General features: G+C 38.7%; 1 protein-coding gene across 3 annotated transcripts in view; it reads right to left on the bottom strand.

Moving 5' to 3' along the window:
- Nucleotides 1-514: 514 nt before the first annotated feature.
- The window catches only part of ctnna1 (catenin (cadherin-associated protein), alpha 1), a 366,450-nt gene continuing 347,079 nt past the window's right edge, over nucleotides 515-19,885 (bottom strand). For all 3 annotated transcript variants that reach the window (XM_078411618.1, XM_078411617.1, XM_078411616.1), the window contains 6 exons: nucleotides 17,427-17,578; nucleotides 15,585-15,695; nucleotides 11,481-11,662; nucleotides 10,218-10,323; nucleotides 4,190-4,324; nucleotides 515-1,716 (listed from right to left, as the gene is read on the bottom strand). In XM_078411618.1, coding sequence (XP_078267744.1) covers nucleotides 1,432-1,716; nucleotides 4,190-4,324; nucleotides 10,218-10,323; nucleotides 11,481-11,662; nucleotides 15,585-15,695; nucleotides 17,427-17,578 — 971 coding nt within the window. In that variant the 3' untranslated portion in view covers nucleotides 515-1,431. The remainder of the gene's footprint in view (nucleotides 1,717-4,189; nucleotides 4,325-10,217; nucleotides 10,324-11,480; nucleotides 11,663-15,584; nucleotides 15,696-17,426; nucleotides 17,579-19,885) is intronic.

Here is a 19,885-nt window from a genome sequence, read left to right as displayed (position 1 = left end):
ACACGAAAAAAATCAAGACAAAGACCTCTCTTCCTTTTTGTACATTCTGTTATTAACTGAGACCACTTTGATTCAGGGCATCATTTCCGACCTCCAAACTGACATAAACAGAGTGTGTTTTTTGGGTAAAATATAAGCACCAGTGCTTTGAAACTGATTTATTAGTCAGCAACCTCCAGAAATAATTATATTTAAAATAAGCCAAAGAGCATCACCTTTTTTTTACAATCCCCATATCTGGATCATTCAAATTCTAAACTATTGCAGGCAATGCACCATTTTCTAATCAGTAATTCTACATTTAACATAATTAAATTCCATAATCAGAACAACCTCTGCTCAGACATAAGTTGGGCAAAATCTACAACTGGAATTCAAAGAAAACTTTTCAACAAGCTTTGTCCAAGACTGCAGTACGTAATACACTATTTTCTTTTGCACTTACATGGCATAGTAACAGTGATACATTTCAGTTGATTGCAAATGGAAGGTCGTAATTTTAGAATGCCAAAAGTTAAAAGGTCAAAATTGTAACTTTATTTGAGAATTATAGCCAGTACAGAGGTAAATTTATGCTTCAAATAGAATCTAAATCATGAAAAAGATTATTTTTTAAATACCTATGCGAGGTACATTACATTACATCTCTAGTTGCTAATTTAGGATTGTCTTCCAATGATTATCATCATACCCATTACATTTTATCTTGATATATATGATTGCGTAGCACAATAATATTTTGGTTATTTAAGCTCTATTAACCATAACCAAAGATCATATTAATGTTGAGGGATGTGTAATGAACTTGCCCCGTTATCAATAAGCGAACATAAACAAATATGGTAAGAACTCCCCCATGGGTTTGACTACAGGAAGATGGTGAGGGTTGGGAAGTTTTAGAAGAAAACAAGTGTTAATTCAAAATTGCAAACCAGTCCACATATTAAAAAACCAACTAAAACAATTAAACCAATCAAAACTTCTACTAGAATGTAATGTCTTAAAGTCTTTCATCACTGTACAAATGTGAATGATTATTGAAAAGATTTCAAAAGTTTATTGCCATTCACTTGATTGCAAGAACTTGTGGACATAAAAATTCAATATCCAATCTGCACATCCCTCATAAAGTTAAGTTTCTTACATCATTTTATATTATTAAAGCAGTTATTGTCAACTTGTTACCAGAGAGACAAAGCTCAAATTTGACCTAATGTGCACATCATTCCAACTTCCCATTCCAATTATGGAATGAAGCCTAATTTTATTTAAGCATGAAACAATGTGTAACTTGCTATGATACACATTTATATATATGTATATTAAAAGCCTACGTTTAAGTTTTTAAAAGTTAAGCAAATTATAGAAAGAGTTCCTGAAACCATTCAATTGTACTTTTATCAGTGATATATTATTGGAATGTTTTCTCTTTTAAATGCTATCCATAGCTTTAAACTCACTGAGAGCCTGCACTGGTGAGACATGCTTTTTCTGAGATGATCTTTTAACTTTGTGAATATCATCATTTTTCTCCCTCTTTACCAATGGCTTCTTCTCTGGAGCCCTCATTTTCCATGAAACAGCAGGCATGTTTAATGATGCCATGCCAAGAGACTTCTGGTATTTAGTGGATGCCACGTAGGAAGCTTTAACCGTTTGCACAACAGCATTCATCAAGTTCTTTGCAGCTTGAATCAGAGACATCGCACTATCTACCTGTAAGCGAGACACAAAAGATAGATGTTTGAAAAATAGACTTTAAATACAATTTTCTGTGAGCCTGCAATTAACACAAGGCAATTTTTACATACAAACTCAAGATTATATGGTACTGTACTATTTAGTAACCTTGTTCTGTATGTGGCTAGAGCTATTAATGTTATATAAGAAGATAACTGCAGATGCTAGTACAAATCGAAGGTTATTATTCACAAAATGCTGGAGTAACTCAGCAGGTCAGGCAGCATCTCGGGAGAGAAGGAATGGGTGACGTTTCGGGTCGAGACCCTTCTTCAGACTGATGTCAGGGGGGCGGGACAAAGGGCCATTAATGTTATCCTGTCAGTGCAAACTGCAAGTGATCATGTAAATGTACAAAATTTAATAAAGCAACTTTTTCCAGTCACTATTCTGCTAAAATTGGATATCAAAGCCACTTTTTGTTGAGAACTGATGCTAAAGTTATCAAATATTCTATGTATGAAATTGTTGAATGCACAACTTAATTGCAAATTATACTGCTTAATATTGTTCTTTGCCAAAATTATAACACACCTTCAAGATTCATATAAAATTGGTGAATACATATCAAGTTATTTTCTTTATTTCACTCCTGAATTTATTGGGTAGAGATACAGCCTCATTGGCATTGATAGGACTGCAATGCCTTAGAAAATGACCAATCTTCACAAGTGAAGACCAATCAGTCATGTTTGAATGGCGGAGAAGACTTGATGGGCCGAATGGCCTAATCAAGTATTGACATATTAATAAACTGTAAATTATTCCAACCAACCCAAATCTTGTTTTTACCAATAGATCAAAAGTTTTTCCTGGATGGCTATGCACGGCAGGATGACAAACTATACCTTGACAGAATTGGTAAGCAATCAGCAGATAATCTAATACTTAGATCAACGCATTAAGCCAAAAATGTAACAATCATACACAAAGAAAAAATAGACATCCCCATGAAACTTCAGATGTTATGAGCAATTCACACTCTAAGAAAACCTAATCTATAATATCCAGTTGAGTGAAATGCATTTACGTCATTGCATCTTTCTCACTTTATCCAATAAAACTGGAGACATACATTCATAAGTTCCAGAAGCAGAATTAGGCCATTCGGCCCATCAAGTCTTCTCCGCCATTCAAACACGATTGATCTATCTGACCCTCTGACCATTCTCCTGCCTTCTCCTCGTATCCCTTGACACCCTTACTAATCAAGAATCTGTCAATCTCCACCTTAAAAATATCCATTGGCTTGGCCTCCACAGGCATATGTCTGGACATCATCCTTCATCTTACCAAGGATTTCAGATTCGCTGGTATCTCTCCATGAAAAAAATCATGCATCACCTATATTATATTTCTCTCCCTGGCTCAACGCAAGATTTACTTTGTCAAGTACTGAAATGATCATGTATATTGCAAAGCTAAAATTGTAGTCTTAACTGGGCATGATAAAATTGCAACATGTAGAAATTATAACTACAATGATATAGTATTTTTTTAAAGTTACTATTATTTTCTGTAATAGCACTAAAGATTTAACTCAGTTGGCACACTGCTATTTTGTGTAAATTAGGGAGAATGTTGAAAAAAACGAGTCAATTTAAATATAATTGGTTTTCAGCAAATAGCTATTTGGTTTGCTAATTAATACAGTCAATTCAACAAACATGTTGATAACATTAACGTTAAGAACTTGCTGTATATCATTAACTCTTTATTACTTTATTAACTTTTTAATTCCATACAATATATTTGACGATTGGCATAAACTTACATGGATCAGACATATCAATTGTAAATGTAAGTGGACAGGGTATAGAAGTTCTGTGAGAGCTCTGAGGCATTTGAACTGTTACACGATCAGACCCTAATTGAATGTAGTAAGGAACTGATTGTGCCTTTGAATACAAGCTGGTTTTAATAGAGGTGGAACATTTTAACTCGTACAAAGAAAATAACAAGTATGTTGCAAAGGCACAATGACCAGTACAATTTATTGGTGTATCTCTGGATTACTAGGCCCTCAAAAGTGATTGGTCTGAAGGGTAAAATAGTCAATTAAAGTTAACTGCCTCCCGATACAAAATTATGGGCTCACTGTGGCTCTCTCAGTGAGAGATTGCCACATTCTAAGAGCTGAGGGAAGACTAGAGAACTCCAAATATTTATTTCTGTCCACCACAATGCCAACCAGCCAGCCTCAAGATTTTCTATCAGCATTGGACAGGTGAACATCAGATAGATGCCCAGTACCATGGTCAGGTGCCATCATGCTAATGAGCTACCTACCTGCTGGCCTAGAACGTGTGATATAGAAAGCCAATTTCTGTTAAGAGTCAAGAGTATTTTAGTGTCATATGCCCCAAAACAGAACAATAAAATTCTTGCTTCTCAATACAATCTCAATACAACAGACTATCTTTTCATTCCTGCATCACCATATACTTACTCCAGACACAATGAGTTCTCCACCAAGGTTTTGAACTTCTGCCTTTACTTTGCTGCAGATATTCAACTGATGACAATACAAGGCAATGCGCTGCAGATAAGCCAATAAATCTTGCTTGCAGCTGGAGTCCGGACACTGCAAAAAAAAAGTTTAAAATGTAAATTCCTATCAATAATCAGCTATTTCTATGCTTGCCCACAACATATTCACATCTGTCCCATTCCCAAATCTCCCTATAATCTATTCTCGTAAATGCCCATAAACTCTTTAAATTCTCCAGGCACCCACTACATTAGGAACAATGTACAGCAGCCAATTAATTGACATGTAAATCTTTAGGATGTAGGAGAAAACTGAACCATTCTAATTCTAAACAGCAAGCTCAGCTGCATCAAAATATATTTCCTGACGACAGTCTATATAATCTGTCTCAATCCCACAAATGGATCAGAGTACCCATTCGTGCTAACAATAACGTCTGAACCCAGATTATTAGAAAGACTGAAGCCATTGATAGAGTTCACCAGAACTCGACACACTCGACAGCATTTGTATAAACCTTTGTCATAGTTTGCAACCTTAATGTAAAGTTCAAGTCTGAGACAATTTCCAGACCTCCCAAATAAGTAATTGGGAATCCCAAGGTTTTAGATATAAAGCAAATCTAGGGATATGGGGACTCATTAAATGTACAGCTGTGGTAAATGATCAGCCAGCCACAGTCGTATTAAATAGCAAAGCAGACATATTGAACTGAATGGTATACTTTTCCATTTCTTATTTCTGTAATCACTTCAGCTCTAAAATGGTCTCAGATATCTACACCTCTTATTCTAGCCTCTTGCACCTTCCTGGCACCGACCCCCAAAACCTTGGAATCCCTTCTCCATTCCCTCCAGGTCTCTTTTCTTGTTTAAAGTAGCTCTTTCTACTTGGCCTACTCAGTGGATCAGTGGCATTTTTAAAAATAATTCTCTTGTGTGACACCTTTGGATGTTTTACTACATTAAATATATTGTATACATAAATATGATGCAACCTACTACTCCATTTGTGACTGAAATATTGTTTTTAGAGTTTGATTTAAATTTACTGCCAGTCAGTTTGCACAAAGTGATAAACCTTGCCATTGCCTACATTTACCTAGTCCCCTTAAATTCTCAAAAATTGTATCACCTTTTAATCATTTATTTTACTCTGCCAGATATACTACCCAATTTACATATTTGCCCCTCATAAGCAAATGATTTTTGCACATGAAAGGAAGAGCCTACACAAATAGCTGCAAAAGAAAGACCCTTTTTAGATCCAAAAGCCATTGTGCCCATGATCTCCTGGATATCCACTCAGATGGGCTAAAGTGCAGGTGTTTATGTAGGTAAAACCTTTTAAGAACTCGTCTGTCAGGAAGAATGTAGTTTTCTAAAATATGTGTAAATAGAAATTCGTGGTAAATGAATACCTTCAGGTTGCAGAGATGGATTATCATATTCTAATTTGTGTGCCCACCCTTTTCTGCCTTCTGAAGTACTTCATTGGATACCTTCCAGTTAAGGAGAGTGCATAAAATGATTGTAATGGTTGGCATGCTGAGATGTAACAGAGGGCTGGGTCTAGTTGGATCTATCTTAATAACTTAATTATTACCATGGTCTGCAGAACTAATCTTGACCAGAAGGGGTAATCTGGAAATAAAAATAACCTGTATGATTTTCTCCTTTGATTATGAGTCAGTTTATCTGCATAATCCAACTGTTGAATCAAATTAAACTCAGAATTCATAAAAGGAATTTAACAAAAATTGATGTAGCTTGTCCAAAATTAGTACCAATAGAGTTCGTGAACGTAATTTAGCCTTCAGCATTCCAGAGAAGGATTCAATATTGACACAATGAAAAGTTTGAATGGCTAATACTGCTAGCCTTATTTCACAAATAAACAAATGATTGCCAGGCCTGGTCATCTTTGGGCAAAAATCTAATCATATTTAATTTCTAATATTAAATAGTTGACACCCTCTATTTGAATATCTCTTGAGATAAATCCCACCATTGATTGTGGAGGGAGAAGCAAACAACATTAATCTAGTCTTCCATTTTTGCATTCATGTCTGATGGTTAAGCATCTTGTTGTAATACAGTTTGAATGAGAAACAATGCTGTTGTGATCTCTCCTTTGGATCTGCTGAAACTGATTTAACTATGATAATAGACAATAAATGCAGGAGGAGGCCATTCGGCCCTTCGAGCCAGCACCGCCATTCAATGTGATCATGGCTGATCATTCTCAATCAGTACCCCGTTCCTGCCTTCTCCCCATACCCCCTGACTCCGCTATCCTTAAGAGCTCTATCCAGCTCTCTCTTGAATGCATTCAGAGAATTGGCCTCCACTACCTTCTGAGGCAGAGAATTCCACAGATTCACAACTCTCTGACTGAAAAAGTTTTTCCTCATCTCAGTTCTAAATGGCCTACCCCTTATTCTTAAACTGTGGCCGCTTGTTCTGGGAACATGTTTCCTGCCTCTAACGTGTCCAACCCCTTAATAATCTTATATGTTTCGATAAGATCTCCTCTCATCCTTCTAAATTCAAGTGTATACAAGCCTAGTCGCTCCAGTCTTTCAACATATGATAGTCCCGCCATTCCGGGAATTAACCCAGTAAACCTACGCTGACGCCCTCAATAGCAAGAATATCCTACCTCAAAATTGGAGACCAAAACTGCACACAGTACTCCAGGTGCAGTCTCACTAGGGCCCTGTACAACTGCAGAAGGACCTCTTTGCTCTTATACTCAACTCCTCTTGTTATGAAGGCCAACATTCCATTGGCTTTCTTCACTGCCTGCTGTACCTGCATGCTTCCTTTCAGTGACTGATGCACTAGGACACGCAGATCTCGTTGTACGTCCCCTGTTCCTAACTTGACACCATTCAGATAATATTCTGCCGTCCTATTCTTTCCACCAAAGTGGTCCTTTGCATGATTTAGTATGTTAAACACACAATATTATACTATTTACTAATACTGCTAATGTTGTTTGTTTCCTTCATTAGTGAAAACTGAAGTATGGGTACATAGGAAAAATGGTGTGATGAATGAATCAAATATATTAGAAAATATTTCTGCATCTCCGTGTAATCCTATTTTCCATCTTGATTATTTACTTTGAGATTACAAAAAAACAAGCTACTTTAGGAATAATAATCCTTGTTTTATGACCAAATTTCCCACAGATCAATCCATATTCTATCCTGATCCATCCATCCATCCATCCTACTAAAACTCAGATCTTGTGTGTGTATATATATATATATATATATATATATATATCCGTACGTAAATATATGTATTTCTGTGATTTTACCAAAACGGTAAACCATAGCGCCACACTTTTTGCGCCACCTTAATGACCACTCTCGCGGCCACTCTTTATAACGTTTTATTTAAATCCGTCGTATATTTTTTAAGTTACAGTTTTAAAGTTCAAAAATCTCCTTTCTAAACACCTTTTCCCAAGGGCTGCTGTGGGTATGACGTCACCATAGGGCACGCACGGTCTCTCTCTTCACTCGCACAAACAAGATGGACTCCATTAGCGGAGCCGCCCGCCCGCAATCAGGGGCTCCCCTCTCTCCCCTCGCTTCTCTCTCCCCTCTCCCCACAACCACCGCGAGTAATCCCAGCTCGGTTAGGCCACAGCCGCGCTGCCAGTCTCCAGTAGTCGGCCGCTCCGGGAGAGTAGGAGTGGGGGGGACGGGGAGGGTGGGAGGAGGAGAGAGTAGGCGCGAGAGGGAGAGTGGGACTGGGGAGGGGGACAGCAGGGGTGGGGAGAGTAAGTGGGGCTGGGGGAGGAGAGAATGGGGGGGGGTGAGGGGAAGTGAGAGTGGGGGAAAGGGGGGTGGTGGGGAAAGCAGAGGTGGGGAGAGAGTGGCGGTGGGGGAGGAGAGAGTGGGGAAAACGGGGGGTCGTGGGGAAAGGGGTGGGGGAGAGTTAGAGTGGGGGTAGCGGTGGAGAGAATGGGGGAGGGGAGAGTGGGGAAAAGGGAGGGTCGTGGGGAAAGGGGAGGTGGGGGAGAGTTAGAGTGGGGGTGGGGGAGGAGAAAGTGGCCTGCTCAGTCACACCCTCTCCCCTTCCCTGCTTTGTCTAGTATATTACTAAAACTCTGTCCGTGTGTATGTGTGTTTGTGCACACCATAACTTTGCTGCTTCGAACAGCCAAAACGATACACCATAGCGCCACAGTTGTTGCACCATGTTACTCACCATTATCCTGGGCATAATGTCTAACAACTCTCATTCAAATTGAAGCTTCATTTTTAAAGCTAGACATTTTAAAAGTTTAAAAATTCACTTTCTAACCCATTTCCTGAAACTCCTCAGAGTATGACGTCACAATGCTCCACGTTCCACTTCATTTGCCAGGGCTCACTCAGTGACGACACCCTCTCTCCCCTTCCCTGTTCCCCCTTTACGAAGAATGGGCCCAACGGGTCCACTTGGTCTAGTAATAACTTAAATGTGGGTTTACATCAATTAATGGTATGGCTGGTTTTATATTTTAAGCAGGTAGGTTTTGCATTTGTCTATTAATAGATGGACATGTATGGGCTTACCGAATAATTAAGTTGCAAGTAATTAGTTAGCTATTCAATTAATTCAGAACTGAAAATTTTATGAACAATTTTATGAACAATGAACAGTGTCTAATCCTTGGAGTACATATGAAAATGACAAACCTAAACGATCTGAATAAAAAAATATCCTTAAATGCAAAATTATAGTTAATCTTTATTTGTACCAATTTCACATTTTACATCAATTCCCTATTAATGAAAATATTTTAAGATGACGGAATGCACCAAAAGACTTTAAGATAATTTCAGATTTGCAAAAATGGTCATTTTTAATTAAAGCTATGAAAAGATAGACAAACTCTTCTTGACAATTTTGGTATAAAAACATACCCCCCTGGCTATTAGTCTAAATCCAAAAATACAGATGAATATTTTTCCAATTTTGTTCAGCAGGGAATTGGCTTAACCCGATTAGCTTTTTAACTGAATGTATCATATCACAGCCCCAAACACTGGAAACTCACAGTACAATCCAGTTCTTACAACTAATGGATTTTAGCACCTCAATGATGTTAAATTAGAACTGGTTGAATCACAATCCATTTGATTAAGTTACTGCTTATTATAAGTAGTGTTTATTCAGACAACATCTATACGACCATCTGCAAAGTCCGCATTGAGACAAAAAGGTCTTCAGTCACCGTGCATCGCTCTGATTTCAGAGCACTTCCACAATACTGAGCGAAACAAGCAGTGAACAAGTTCAGAATGTCCACACCTGTTTGCTCTCATGTTATTTACCAAATCATACATTTTAATTTTGAATGGAGAAAATTATAGCAATTATGTACTAGAATTTATAATTCAACGCAGTTGCGTTTTTATTCTCTATTTTCCAAAAGCTCCAGTATCGTAGTTAGTATGCTGCATTTAAAAATGACAAAGATCCTATTAAATTGCTAATTATATTTCAGTTTCATGTAGTAAACTGTTGCCAGAAAATCTGAAGTCAACAAGAGATAGTAAGTTGGTATAAATTTTAAAACTAATTTATGCAACTTATTTAATATTTCACATCATTAGAAAGGACTTTTAAGGTTCAGAAGCACAATTCAAGAACACACTACATGATAATGATTCGCAGCTAGCCTTGGGCAATGTAATAGGCAATATGATTCAGATATATTTAATATATATAATTCAGGAATATCTATATATATATATCAAAATAAATAAAGATCTCCGATATGTAATACATCTGAATCCTTTAGCCTATTGCCTTGCCGCAGGCTAGATGTGAATCATTATCGTATAGTGGGTTCTTGTGCTTCTGAACCTATATTATCCTCACATACACACTGAGGCAGACGGAGGCATGTAGCGACACGGAGACCCACACGCAGGGGCAGACACTGACGTGAGGGAAGAAAGATGTATTTGAAGACTCACATGATCAGCAATAGTACGCCCAAGTTTATCCATTCTTGACCCTGCTTCTGCAATTTTCTTGGCTGCACTGATTACATCGGAGGTATTCTTCAGTGGACCTTTCCCTCTGTATAGGCCAGTGAAAAATTTTTTTTAAAATTAGCGACTTGCTAACAACCTGGAAACACAAGGTACTGCAGAGGCTGGAATCTTCAGCAAAACACAAATTGTTAGAGGATCTCAGCCAGTCAGGTAGCACCTGTGGAGGGAATGGACAGGTAACATTTCGGTTGCTCGAAACACTGTCAGTCCATTCCCTCCACAGATGCTTGCCTGACCCAGAGCTCCTCCAGCACTTTGTGTGTTGCTTTAAGCATTTAAGATATATATATATATATATATACATTTTATTTAATGGCATTATTTAAACAAAATGTTGCACCGAGATACAAAGAGCTAGTAGGGCTGATGAGCAGAAATACAGTAAAACTGCGATGATCGGAAATCCCTACTATTTGGCATCCGGCTTATCTGGTTTTGTTTCTTGCACAATCTTTAAACTTACCAAGGTCTTATTTCTCTCTCACACTTCAAAAGGTCCTATCTTTCTGCTCCCAACTGCCTTCAAACTCACCATAGTCACAGGAAAGTTGATAATACTACTGTTAAATACTAAATCAATGAATTCAAAGTGCACTGGGGCATAAATTGAAGTAATATCCATTAGTCCAGAAAATCTGCTGGTCTGGCACAATCAAAGCCCCAAGAGTGCCTGTTTATTAGAATTTTACTGTCGTAGCTTAAAGGGCTTCTTAGAGGATAATGTAGTATATAGGGGGTTAGGAAGGCAATATCAGATGTTAAGATAGACACAAAACTCTGTTGTAACTCAGCAGGACAGGCAGCATCTCTGGAGAGAAGGAATGGGTGACGTTTCAGGTCGAGACCCTTCTTCAGACTGAAAGTTACAGGAAAGGGAAATTAAGAGATATAGATGATGATGTAGAGATATATAGAACAAATCAATAAAAGATATGCAAAAAAGTAACAATGATAAAGGAAACTGGTCATTGTTAGCTGTAGCGAGGTGAGAACGAAAAGCTGGTGTGGCTGGGGTGGGGGATGGATGGAAAGAGAGGGAATGCAGGGGTTACTAGAAGTTAGCAAAATCAATATTCATACCCCTGGGTTGTAGGCTGCCCAAACGAAAACGAACGTTAAGATATTTGGTAACTGAAACAGCATCACTGACCTACAAGTACAATTCAACATTAAATAGCGCACCTGGTGAAGTCTGTCATCTCCATCATAATCATGCACATCTGCTTGGCTAAGACAATAATATCATTTCCACTGTCATCCCATTTGGAAACTTCAGCATCCAGTTTGATTTTCTCCTCCTCAAAGCTGGCTACCTGCTCAGCAATCTTTGCTTTCTGCTCCTGTGGAAGCTGAGCCATAATGGCCTGAAAAACAAATGCAAATCACAGCTAGATAAGACCCAAAATATAATTGTTGAAAGACTGGAGCGACTGGGCTTGTATACACTGGAATTTAGAAGGATGAGGGGATCTTATTGAAACATATAAGATTATTAAGGGATTAGACACACTAGAGGCAGGAAACATGTTCCCAATGTTGGGGGAGTCCAGAACCAGGGGCCACAGTTTAAGAATAAGGGGTAGGCCATTTAGAACAGAGATAGGAAAAACACTTTCATTCAGAGAGTTGTAATCTATGGAATTCTCTGCCTCAGAAGGCAGTGCAGGCCAATTCTCTGGATGCTTTCAAGAGAGTTAGATAGAGCTCTTAATGATAGGGGGTATGGGGAGAGGGCAGGAACGGGGTACTGATTGTGAATGATCAGCCATGATCACATTGACATGGCGGTGCTGGCTCGAAGGGCAGAATGGCCTACTCCTGCACCTATTGTCTATCATTAGAATTTCAGGCTTTCAAAAAATGTAGCTATAGGCTCTTCAATATCATGTTTTTTTCAATATTATTAATTTTTGTTTTGGATACATTTTATCCATGCATAAAAAACTATTATGCAGAGATTTTCCTGCAAAGACATAACTCGTCAAATATTCTGAATTTTCTACACACTTAACATGACTACAATGCCAATGCAAAGTCTGCATCAATTTTCAGAGTTAGTGTTACACATCACAAAATCTGGCCCTTTGGCCTGTCATGTCCTTGCCAATCATTTTGCTCATCTACACTAATCCCATTTGCCTGCATTAGGACTGTACCGAAAGTCTGCATTAACATATACTTAGTTTTTATTAAAGTATATGTTTTATTATTTTTTTTAATCCGTATACAACCACTGTGGGGGAAAACAACTTGCACCATAAAAACCCTTTCTTCCCTTAAACCAATGCTGTTTTTGACACGCCTAGCATGGGGAAAAGATTTGACCATCTGCCCTATCCATGACCTTTCATAATCTTCCATACTTCTATTTAGTCACACGTTATCCTTTTTCACTTAGTTTAGTCAATCTCTCCCTGCAACTGAGATCTTCCTATCCAGGTAGTAGAGTATCTCCACTGCAATCTTTAGCTTGTCATTCTTTACATACTGTCAATTGAGAGAATAGTTTTGAAAAGGTGCACAACAAGTACACAGCTTCAGACATTCATCTGGTGCATACCCTGCATACAGCACTTTCATTATAACAGCCTACTGAACATCTTTGCATATTTATTCTTTCTTTGTACTTGAACTGATGTACAGCACTTTGGTCAACATGGGTTGTTTTTAAATGTGCTATATAAATAAAATTGACTTGACTTGACTTTATGTTATCTATTCATCCGCTGAGTCTGACTGCCTTTCTATTTTATTTGTTGTTGGACTTAATACAGCAGCAAATACAAGTTAAATGAATATGTTGTTTGGTTCCCAATTGCGATTGTAAATGGTTCAATTTTATAAGAGCCAAAAGTTATGAGCCTGCATTCTTCCTGATGCTGCAGTATTGTTGTTGACACATGCAAGTACATGCCCTTGCAAATACATGCAGCGTACCGGCATATGCAATTTTATTTGATATTTTCTTTAATTTTTCCAATTGGGTAAATATTCTACTGATAAATCCTGTGAATGATCGAGGCAAAAATTCAACATGTTAAGCTTTATGCATGAAGGCTGGGAGAAATCAACACAATAAACAATGCAAGCAAGAAATCCACAAGTGAACAAAACTACTTTTCAAATCAGCTCAACACTACAAAACATTGGTCTTGCTAATGCCCTACAGTGCTTCCCTTATTAGGATAAAATGCCTTAATCCCAGCTTCAGAAAGACAGTGCATAACGTTTCCATTTCCCTTTCCCATCGACTTCAAAACACCCTTTTTCCAACACTGACAGACAGTGCCAAAAATCAGAGCAGCTGAGCACTGTGGAACCATCCATTGGGAACTGTACTAAAACTGCCCAAAATCATTCTACAGAACCTAACAGCTGTCATCTACGTTCAATCTGCCTCGGCTGTATTCAGAACAAATTCCCATTTGATAGAGGACAGCATTCTCCAGTCTTGTATATTCTACTGCTGTTTTAATGAAAATCTTGCAAGCCCCCCCCCCCCCCTCCGCCAAAATTAAAGTAAAATATTTTTATTGCAAAAGATTCTACTAAAAAGACAAAATAATTAAATTACAAATTATTTATTGTATGATATGACTTGCAAATTTTCCTATTTCTATTGCTGTGCAGCAGTTTATTAACAATTCTATGGTTGGCTTATTTTAGGCTCACAATTAATAAGTTTGTACAGCTTTCAGTTGTTCCTCATAATTTATGTGACACACTCACCAGCCAAGGATTTAAAAACAGTCAAGGACAACAAAGACTTGCATATGAAATGTCTATCAACCAACTGTAAAGTTAAAGAGGTTAAAGACCAAACCTCTCCTAAATTGGTGCAGCACCCTCTCCTCCCCACTTCCCCTCCCTTCCTCTCTCCCCCATCCCCTTCACCCCTCCCTCCCCACCCCTTTCTCTGCCCCCCTTCCTCCCCCTCCTCGGCCCAACCGTGAAGAGCTGCACCACAGCAGGAAGGTCATGCCGGGATGGGCGGAGGTCCTCCCGAGGGGGGGAGCGCGTTTATTAAAGTTTATAAGGTAAATTGTTTTTTAAAAATAACAAAAGTGGGTTTATTCAGTCCACGGGGGAATGGTGAGTAAGGTGGGCATAAAATTGTCGTGCTATCCTGTACCGTTTTGGCTGTGTCACGTCCCAAACCATATAATGCACAAACAAACAGAGAGTTTTAGTAATATACTAGACCATTGGGCCCATTCCTTGTAGAAGAGGGGACAGGAAAGGGGAGAGGGTGTGACTGAGGAGCCCACTCTCTCCTCCCCCACCCTCCCCCACATCCCCTTTCCCCACAACCCCCCTTTTCCCCACTCTCTCCTCCACCCACCCCCCCATTCTCTCCTCCCCACCGCCACTCTCACTCTTCCCCACCCCCCCATTCCCTCCTCCCCCAGCCCCACTTACTCTCCCCGACCCCCCCTTTCCTCACCACCCCCTTTCCCCCCACCAACCCCCCTCCCCTGCTGTCCCCCTCCCCAGTCCCACTCTCTCCTCCTCCCACTCTCCTCCTCCCACCCTCCCCCTCTCCCCACTCTTACTATCCCCCACCCCCCCCTTTTCCACCAGCCCCCCTCTCTCCTCGCCCCACCCTCATCCCCCTCCTACCCCCATTCTCCCCTCCACCGACTTGTCCCCCACGCCCACTCCCCTCCATGGAGCCGTTGGCGGCGAAAGCCACTTACCTAGAGTGCAGGGAGGAGGAGGGAGCGCCGGACTATTGGAGACAGGCAGCGTGGCGGTGGCTGTGTCCTAGCCGAGCTGGGATTACTCGCGGCGGTTGTGGGGGAGAGGGGAGAGAGAAGCGAGGGGAGAGAGGAGAGAAGCAAGGGGAGAGAGAGGGGAGCCCGATTGCGGGCGGACGGCTCCGCTAACTGCGTCCATCTTGTTTGTGCGAGTGAAGAGAGTCCGTACATGCCCTATGGTGACGTAATACGCACAGCAGCTCTTGGAAAAATGTCTTTAGAAATTAGATTTTTGAACTTTAAAATGTCTCTAACTTAAAGAATATAAGACCGATTTAAATAAAACTTGGTCTAAACAGTGGCCGTGAGAGTGGTGAATAAGGTGGTGCAAAATTGTGGCGCTCTGGTTTACCGTTTAGGCAAAATCAGAGATACATAGATACATACGGATACAGAGATATATACGGATATCTATATATAATATATATATACACACACACACAAGATCTGAGTTTTAGTAGTATAATATATATATATATATATAGATATAGATAGATAGCCATGCTCAAAATAATATGCAACTTCTTACCCTTGCACTTTGTCCATTTATAAGTTGGTCTTCCTGCGTCTGGACACTAGTTCTACTTTGCACATCAAAGTCTTCAGTTTCAAAGTCTGAATCATCCAATTCTTCAGGCGTCTGATGTTGTTTATGTGTGTTGGGAGGGGGTTGAAACAAGAAACAAGTTGCATTAATACATTGATGCTGGGAAAACAGAAAATTATTGCAGTACTGACATTTAAATTGCAATATATTTTAATTATTTTTTTTAATGACATTCGTTCCATGGTTGCCAGAATTATATTGTGATGGAAATTTTTAATACTATGAATGGTCACAAGCTCACAAATAATTGCTGCTATTTAACACCAAAAGTGTGTCACCCTTCTACAGTGCAATTAAATGTTCACTAATTTCATAATACCTACATGACAGGTAAACAAATGTAGAAAGACATCACATTGCTTATTCTTGATATGGTGTCTCAATTGTGAGACACAAATTATCTGTACACAAAAGACTATTGTCCAAAACCATGCTTTGTGCAAGCCATACCTCCAGATGAATTAATTGTTACTCTATTTTCCACTCATTATGCTCATTGGCAGCTCTTCAAAAGCTTGCATAGATTAAACTAACATTTCTAGCCTCAGTACATAAATGGCTATGAATTTGAATAATTTTAAGAATGAAGGAGCTTACTATTTATTGCACCCCAATAACTGGAAAATAGTTTAATTTCCCTTAATTAAAACAGGAGACCAATCTCAGGTGACATATTGACACTGATAAGAAATGCCCATATTTTGTGATAAATACATTTAAAACGATATTAATCAAATTTGACCATGTTATCACTATTGTAACAAAATTATCAGTATCTTTAGTTTTTAAAACACTAATTGCATTTGAACACTGAGTAACAGCCCACGTCTAAACACGTTATTTTATCTTGATCATCATTTGCATCTTGATCAACTGCACCGGCAGCAGGAACCCAGTACTGTCTTTCTCCCAGCATTGTCGATTAGTGATTATGAAATGTTATCCTTAATTTGTAGTTAAGAGTGGTGTTTGAATGTTAAACACCAGCTCCTGTATATGGCTACATCTAATTGTAATGTTACATTGTTCTGCTGGAGAAGGGGTAATTCTGCAGCAAAAAAAACATGTTAGTTCCATGAATTATATTAATTGGTCCATTGAACATTTTAAACACTTCAGCTACTTTAACCCGAATCAGCCAACCCACTTCACCTCTGTGGTGATAATCACCCAGTGCAACAATTCATCTGCCCAACATTTCAATTGGCTGCAATTAAATATCGGTAATCTTGGCAAAGTACTCTCAAATATTTTGGCTGACCACACCCTGCTGAGGATAAAAGCCCCAATCAGTACTCCTGTGTAACATCCTCCACTGGTTTAGGAAAATAAATGATAGTGATTTGACAATTTTGCACATAAAAACTTTAGCAAAAATAAAAATGAATGAAAAAAGATTAGATGACGAAATTGATTTTTTGTAAATAGCCACCTTTAACTAAATGTGATAAAGAACACTTAGACATACTAAATGCTAAAATGATAAAAGTACAGAAGTAGATCTGTGTTCTTGAGAATTAACAGGACTGCCTACAAGTAAACAGTGTACACAGCCAGCAGATTAGCCAATTTGTAGCTGAGACTTACAGGAATATTGCAAGTATAGTTACTGCTTTGCAAAAGCCTCAGCTGCTGTGATGGTTGAAAACAATCAAGTAACTACTTTTATGCTAGCCTTGAATTTTTAATTAAGGTAGTCATATCATATCTCATTCGAACAGCAGTTTTGGCAAAGTTTCCTATGGATTGGCAAAATATACTCACTCTAATCATTAATACAGCTTTTCTAATATCACGAATACCATCATAGACCAAACGTGACGCATCAATGAATTCATTCTCATCCAGCTGCTGAGCAGGATTGGCACTGAGTGCTTCCACAGCAGCTTCCACTTGCTCAGTAAATCGTGGCATAACTGGTGATAAATGGACGAATAGCATTAATGCCACACATTAATCACATAGACACAATTTTAAATGGTTTCAGTGTTTTTATCCACATACATTCAGAGTTACTGAGCAATCTTTTCAAAACTTTGATTACCATTTACTTCCACTGAACAATTACGATATTTTAAAAAGAACTGTATGCAATCTGACATTAGTCAACAGGATATAAACCACTATTTAAACAGGTATGTTTCGCTAATCAGGATATTGAAATTATCGCAATTGCATGGGTATCTTCAAGAAACAGACTAGAGTCAAGCGGTAGGCCTGTCTTTAAAATTACTGAGGTAAATTTACCAATTATCAGTCTTTGGTTACATCTCACCGTTTCTTTCCATCATCAATTAGTCACAAGTGTAGCATTATTGCTTGTTTTTCTGCAGTTTCTTCATGAAATCATTAAAATACTAGCACTCCCAAGCCTGATCTGCCATTCAAGATGAACACAACTGATCTATACTGGCTTCAAGTTCTTTGCCATTTTTTTCTTAATCCTCAATTCCTTGATGTTTCAAATATTTAGCAATCTCCACCTTAAATGCACCATCAGGCTCAGGGGAAGAGAATTCCAGAGATTCACTACTCTGAAAGAGATTTCTATGCACCACTGTTTTAAATGATTGCCCCCTATTTTGAGGATATGTTTCCTTGTTCATCACTCTCACTAGTGGAAACATCTCAACATCTGACCTATCTAATCTCCTTAGGATAATGTATTTTAAATAAGGTCACACCTCATTCTGTTAACTCCAAGGAATACAAACCCAAACTGCCCAGCCTCTCTTGATAGGATAACTTTCTACACAGGAATTGCTTGGCAAATCATCGTTGGACTGCCTCCGTGGTGCACAAATCTATGACTATGACCTATTAGACTACCATGGACTTGTTTTCCAAATGTGGATTTTTAGATTTTTAGACTAATATTAACTTTTTCCCCACAATCTTTTTCTCTTCATGGTCCTACAGAATTCATGTAATGTATGTATTTTTGGTTTAGTTTTGAGATACAGTGCAGAAACAGACCCTCTGGCCCACCAAGTCTGCACCGACCAGCGATCCTAAACGCTAACACTATCCTACACACACTAGGGACAATTTACATTTATACCAAGCCAATTAACCTACAAACCTGTACGTCTTTGGAGTGTGGGAGGAAACCGAAAATCTCGAGAAAACCCACGTGGTCATGGGGGAGAACGAACAAATTCCGTACAGACAAGCACCTGCCATCAGGATTGAACCCGGGTCTCTGGCGCTATAAGGCAGTAGCTCTACTGCAAAGCCACTGTGCCGCCCCGCATGCATGTTAGATATAATTTATGCTATTGTGTGTTTCCTGAGTCTATGCACCTCTGATGTTGCTGTAAGCAAGATTTCCATTATAATTGTAGCTCACCGTACTTGTGCATATGACAATAAACTCTACTTGACTTGAACTCAATTTTCACAGCAGCCATAGGGCCATTCTAAGTCACGTGTGACCAAAAATGTGAAAAATTGTGGAATACATCTCTTCTAATTCTGAAAGCATTACAGGTATATTGTTTTGTACTGTATATATGACTTATATATGTCGAAGTTTATCAAGTGAAATTTTTATGTTATGCTGACAATGTTTGTTTAGGGTCAGAAGCCAAATATGACTGGTCACATGTGCGACCTCACACGTGACTAAGAATGGCACCATAGTGGATTGGAACAGGAGTCTACGGATCAATGGTTGAGAATTCTATATGCTATTTCAGTAACAATCTCTAGAGTAACATTTTCCTTGTTGTGAAAGGAATGTTTGCCAAAAAGAATCCCTTCTCAAAGGCAAGGCAGCAAATCATCCGATTCTTTACTTATATGGAAATTTATTGGTAAGCTTTCATTTATTTGGACTAGATATCCAATATTCAAATTTTATGCCCTATACAAAGGATTGTAAGCACATTATAGGCAACCACATCATACTAGAGCTATCTCCTGTGTCATTGGTCTTGAAAACTCAAACTATGGAACTAGTTATGAGATAGTCACTATTCTCTGGGCTTACAAATATGAATAAATCACACCACCCCCCAAAAAAATTGACACACAAATTCCATAATATGCAGAAATCTACTAGGGAGCTAGTGTGTTAAATTTTGACGTCAAGCACTCTATATCTGTAAATGCTGGCTTTAACTACATCTCCTCCAATGCTCAATTTTAGCTAATGTTGCCCTGAAACTGGAAACTTTGTCCTGAAGATCTATGACAACCTGACCAGTAGTGAAAGTGAAAAC

The sequence above is a fragment of the Rhinoraja longicauda genome, chromosome 14 (assembly GCF_053455715.1).
Source record: "Rhinoraja longicauda isolate Sanriku21f chromosome 14, sRhiLon1.1, whole genome shotgun sequence".
Taxonomy (NCBI): domain Eukaryota; kingdom Metazoa; phylum Chordata; class Chondrichthyes; order Rajiformes; family Arhynchobatidae; genus Rhinoraja; species Rhinoraja longicauda.
Note: the sequence above shows the minus strand (reverse complement) of the source record. Positions and strands in the feature narration are given on the sequence as shown.